General features: G+C 49.8%; 1 protein-coding gene across 1 annotated transcript in view; it reads left to right on the forward strand.

The window, feature by feature from the left end:
* Window positions 1–459: 459 nt before the first annotated feature.
* The window catches only part of NDUFV3 (NADH:ubiquinone oxidoreductase subunit V3), a 6,395-nt gene continuing 1,138 nt past the window's right edge, over window positions 460–5,716 (forward strand). The window contains exons 1-3 of the mRNA XM_029940607.1: window positions 460–634; window positions 1,200–1,226; window positions 5,194–5,712. Of these exons, the coding sequence (XP_029796467.1) occupies window positions 475–634; window positions 1,200–1,226; window positions 5,194–5,712 (706 nt within the window). The 5' untranslated portion in view covers window positions 460–474. The remainder of the gene's footprint in view (window positions 635–1,199; window positions 1,227–5,193; window positions 5,713–5,716) is intronic.

The raw sequence follows: 5,716 nt of genomic DNA on the forward strand, positions 1-5,716 counted from the left end.
AATCTGGAGCAGCTCCAGGCTCTGAGCTGTCAGCACTGAGCCCAATGTGGGGCTGGAACCCACGAACCATGAGATCATGGCCTGAGCTGAAGTCAGAAGTTCAACCGACTGCGCCACCCAGGCGCCCCTCAGACAGGATTTCTTCTAGTTAGTTTTCTAAGTATAGGAAAACACCTTATTTACAAAAAGAATCAGAGCATTTTGTAGGTTAAATAGTAATCAGAGACTACAAAAAGTATGCATAGGAGAAACTCTGTTTTTACTTTTCTTGCGGTTACATAGTTCATAGTGACGGTCGTGTGGTTTTTTTTTTCTTGCAGCTTTTTTTGTATTTTTCCGAATTCCCCTGTTATGAACACTGCAATGGCCATTAGAAATGTACCATGAATGATGTATCTTATGACATTACATGCTATATAGTACGTATAACACTTGTAATGATACATAGTATCTATAGGTTGTTCTAGCCTCTGAATGGCCTTACATGTGCATACTTGTTCCTTCTTCTGCCAGACTGTGCTCCTAGACACACAAGCGTTTCGAGGACTCGCTCCCTCGGTGTCTCTCTCTGCGGAGTCAGGGAAGAGCGAAAAGGGACTGCCACCGACTCCCAAGAAGCAAAGTCCACCAAAAAGTAAGATTTTAATGATAGTCCTGAGGGGAAAATCATGCAAAGTCAATAAATCCGCCCGCTCTCCAGGCGTGAAAAGGCGTTTTACCAACCACATCATTCGATTCTTCGTTTCCAGCCATGCCCAGATTCTAATCAGGGTCTGTGACAGACCTTAGACCAAACACATCAGTAACGTAAGGGTTTTTGACTCAGCCTTTAGCCTGAGCCAGTTCTGTCGGGGGTTTCTAAGTGCTGTACTCTAGTGTGTGGCCCGGGGACGCGGAGGGTAAAGGCTCTGGGACATTTGGGTGGCCCTGATCCAGGTGTCACGCTCCTGTGGTGGCTCTGCACCCTGTCTTTCCTTTCCCACCAGTTGTGACACTTCTCAGGGTCTCAGAAACCTGCCTTGGCTTCGCGGGCCTCGGGCCAGGGCTGCAGACACCTGCAGGGGGGAGGGGGTCAGAGCACCATCCCAGCTCGCGTAGATGAAGCCCGAGGTCTGACCTCTGTCCAGCTTTTTCTCCTGTCATTTTGACTTTTATTGCTGGTTTTTACTTTTTCTTTTCCTTCCTGAATACCAATGTAGCATGTCCTCGTGGAAGGCAAATAGAAGGTGAGACAGTACATTTTAAATACTTGTGGGGGTTTTGTTTTCTACTCTCTGTTCATTATTCCTAACTGACTATAGGGGATCCTGGCTGGCTCAGTCAGTGCAGCCTGGGACCCGCACTGGGTGTAGAATTTATTTACAAATAAAATCTTAAAAAGAAGAAAACACTATATACAAATAGTCTGTGCACATTTTTCCCTTCACGTGTGGTTCAGAATGATCATCTGAGTTCGTCGTCTTTTCCTCATTTACCATTTCCTCAGTGTGAATATTTGAACGTGTTTACGTGCTGTCTTGTTTTGTCCCTCCTTGGCGTGCGCACCAAGACATGGGTAGGTTTGAAAATATTGGCACCTAGTTGAGCGCACTGGCCTCCTGGCCGCCTTCGGACCCCGGGGATCTCAGCTGCGGGCCCGCCTTCCGGAGCGTCTCTGCCCTGAGGCCTGAAATCAGCATTGCCTGACTCATGCCTGTACCTGGCTGGCTTTTAATCCAGTGGTGGTGGTGGTGGTTTGTTTTTAATTTATAAGCTTTTAAAGAGATACCTTAGAAATTAGAACTTTTTTTTTTTTTTTTACTTTCTTTCTTTTTTTTTTTTTTTTTTTTTTTTTTTTTTAACATAACCACAGTGCCAGAACTGCCAGGTGGCTCAGTCGGTTAAGCCTCCAACTTCAGCTCAGGTCATGATCTCACAGCATGAGTTTGAGCCCCATGTCAGCCTCTGTGCTGACAGCTCGGAGCCTGGAGCCTGCTTCCGATTCTGTGTCTCCCTCTTTTTCCCCTCCCTTTCCTGTTCACTCTCTATCTCTCTTTCAAAATTAAACATGAAAAAATGCATTTTTTTCTGGGGCACCTGGGTGGCTTAGTTGGTTAAGCATCCAACTCTTGGTTTTTGCTCAAGTCATGATCTCACAGTTTGTGAGTTCCAGCCCTACATTGGGGCTGCCGAGACCTGTGGGAGGCACCTTTTTTTTTTTTATTATTATGTGTTTATTTTTGGGAGAGAGAGCACGAGTGTGGTAGGGGCAGAGAGAGAGGGAGACACAGAATCTGAAGCAGGCTCCAGGCTCCGAGCTGTCAGCACAGAGCCCGATGCAGAGCTCGAACCCATGAACTATGAGATCGTGACCTGAGCCAAAGTCGGATGCTTAACTGAGTCCCTCAGACGCCCCCCCCCCTTTTAATGTATATTGATTTATTTTTGAGAGAGGGGGAGACACCGAATCTGAAGCAGCATCCAGGCTCCAAGCTGTCAGCACAGAGTCTGACGTGGGGCTCGAACCCGTGAACTGTGAGATCATGACCTGAGCTGAGGTCGGATAATTTACTGACTGAGCACCCGAGGCACCTCCAAGGATCCCTTTCTTAAACCTGCTTCTATGTGTGAGTGGCACAGGGTGCTTGCTCATGTGACAGTGCTGGGCGCAGTTGCGAGCAGGGAGCATTGACGTGGGAGCCGGCCCTGGGCGGGCGGGCTCCTCCCTGCCTGAGCGGGGCCGCGTGAGGTGCGCGTGAGGTGCGCGTGAGGTGCGCGTGAGGTGCGCGTGAGGTGCGCACGGGCCGCGTCAATGGAGGAGGGCGTGCGCGCAGGTGGGAAGGCGGTACTGAGAACCACGCCGGCTTCAGTGCACGTCAGGAGAACGTTGTAATGGACCCAAAATTTGAGTAGCTGTATCCCCTCGTGTCCTGTTGTGACCCAATGACAAGATCTGGAAGAATTCTAACGTGGCCAGTCCGTCTCCAACATCCTGTGTGAGGGAGACCGCCAAAAACATGAAGGTCACGGCCTCCCTTCTCGACCCAGCAGAGAAGATTCAGGAAACACGGTTACGTTCTGTTGGAGGCAGAAGCACAGTACGACCCCTCTCTGCGTGCGGGTCCCGTGACTGCGCCGTCACTGTGCCCAGGCTGCCGTGGTTTCCCCCGGGCTCCGGCAGAGCAGGCGCCGCCCCGGGGGGCCCGTCTTGGGCTGTGAGGGGTGCCTGCACAGCCGGTCTTAGGTGGTTTCTGTGTGTTCGTAGATTTGTTTTTCAAGGAAGGTCGGTGTCAAACTAAAACGGAGAGTCTTCGGGCATCCTGCTCTGGCCGGAAGTGCGAGGCTTGGTGAAGACTGGCAGGGGAAGTCAGAGACTGAGCCCTGTTCCTCTCCGGGACGGTGCTGTTTCCAGGTGACCTCATCCTGCACCGCGCGGCAGGGTGCACACCTGGTCTGCGCCCCGCACTCCGGAACATTCTGCACGTACTCAGGAGCAGTCTGCACCGCGCGCAGTGAAGTGCACACTGGGGTGCACACCGGTCTGCGCCCCGCACTCTGGAACATTCTGCACTGTACTCAGGAGCAGTCTGCACTGCGCGGCGGTGGGGTGCACACCCGTCTGCGCCCCGCACTCCAGAACATTCTGCACTGCACTCGGGAACAGCAGGTAACAGTGGCAGTTTCCTTCAGGGTCACCAGGGGACGCTCGGCATGTGCAGCACCGGGTGAGAGGTTGGCTCTCAATAAAAGGAAAATGCATTATTGTTTTAGTCCACTGGCCTTTCCATGGAATTCTCCAGTAACTTAGTACAAATAATTAAAACGGTCTTATGTTGTATATGAGAAATTCCTTTTCAAAGAGAATTTTTAAAAAACTTTTTCAACTTTTATTTATTTTTAAGAGACAGAATGTGAGCAATGGAGGGGCAGAGGGGGAGGGAGACACAGAATCCGAAGGAGCTCCAGCCTCCTCGCTGTCAGCACAGAGCCAGATGCGGGGCTCGAACCCACGAACATGAGATCATGACCTGAGCCAAAGTTGGATGCCCAACTGACTGAGCCACCCAGGTGCTCCCAAAGAGAATTATTTTTTTTATTTAAAAAAAATTTTTTAATGTTTTATTTGAGACAGAAAGAGACAGAGCATGAGCGGGGAGGGGCAGAGAGAGAGGGAGACACAGAATCCGAAGCAGCTCCAGGCTCTGAGCCGTTAGCATAGAGCCCGATGCGGGGCTCAAACCTACGAACATGAGATCATGACCTGAGCTGAAGTCGGAGGCTTAACCGACTGAGCCACCCAGGCGCCCCTGGGAAGTAATTTTAATTTATGTAAACTTGTCTTTTGTTTTTCTCTAAATCTGTAGGGTTAGAGAAGATTTACCACCTGAGAAAATGGAACGAAGTTAGTTCTAATCAATGTATTGTTTCTTTTTATTTTTTTAATAATTGAGGCTGTAACATGTAAGGGGTTTATATCAGCCTCTTTCTTTCAGCTTAAAACCTGTTGTTTTGATATATGTTTTATACATATATCAATTGATTTTAGTTTTTTTATTTTAATTTGGTCGTGTGACACTTTTCATTGGCTGAGGAAATCCCTGAACAACTTGTGATTTTGAAGGACTTTTCTCCTCCTCAGGGCACGTTGATGTGAGCATTACCCCCTCCCAGTAACCCCCTTCCCCGAGGCCGGAACACGCGGGTGTGCACGCCCACACCCAGACCGGGCTGTTGTCTCTAGTCCTGCTTTGCTGTTTTTACAGAAAATTCAGGTTCATCCTCATGGATACCTTTTTAAATATTTGAGAAGCATTGGTTTTTTAAAGATTTAGGAAATTACACATTGGAAAACTTGGAGTAGTCATTTGAAAATATCTTCATGGTTTAAAAATTTGAAATTTGGATGAAATAGTAGTTTAAAACTTACCATCAAAGAAGCTGTCCTGAAAACAGGAGACAAGTCTGTTACATCTGTTGGTAAAAAGGTGCTTTTAAATTTTTCAGCGGCCAAGGCGAACATCGACGCTTCTTCTCTTCTCTCTCAGGCGGCCTGACTTTGACCTAAGGGTGCGTGCCCGCGGAACATTTCTTAGGATGATTACAGTGAAGAGATCACAGTGACGAGTCATTCATTGATGAGATGTCTGTGACTTGCAAATTTAGGTTGTTTTATAAAATGTTGAAAATAATATTCCTCTTTATGCCATTTCCTAGATGTAGTGGAACCAAAGGAGAGGGGCACACTCCTAGCCACCCCGACAGCAGCGGAATGGTCTAGAAACGCGTCCTCACCCAGTTCTCACCCGCCAGTCGTGGCCCCGGGCGGGGCGGTAGCGGGCCCGGGCCCCGGCCCCCACGGCGGCCCGCTAATCACAGACGAAGGGCCTCTCGGGTTTTTGTCACGGAAGACCGTCGTAGAGTTTCCTCAGAAAGTTCTGTCTCCGCTGAGAAAACCGGGCTCGGATTCAAACGCTCTTCAGGAGAGCAGCGGAGATGATTCCTCATCCTCTTCGTCGTCATCCAGCTCCTCCGATTCGGAGTCTGAGGAGGAGGGGCAGAGCGCCAGAGCTGACCCTCGGGTGGCGAGCAGGGGCCACCGGGGGCTCCCAGGTCCACAGGCCTCCCGCCCCCTTGAAGAGAGAGTCCCCGGAATCGGAGCATCCGCCAAAGAGAAGGCCCGCTCACAGCCCGACCTCACCCCTCCCGAGAGGCCCCGTCAGGCAAAGAAGAAAGGGAG

Source organism: Suricata suricatta, chromosome 5 (assembly GCF_006229205.1).
Source record: "Suricata suricatta isolate VVHF042 chromosome 5, meerkat_22Aug2017_6uvM2_HiC, whole genome shotgun sequence".
In the NCBI taxonomy this organism is placed as follows: Eukaryota; Metazoa; Chordata; class Mammalia; order Carnivora; family Herpestidae; genus Suricata; species Suricata suricatta.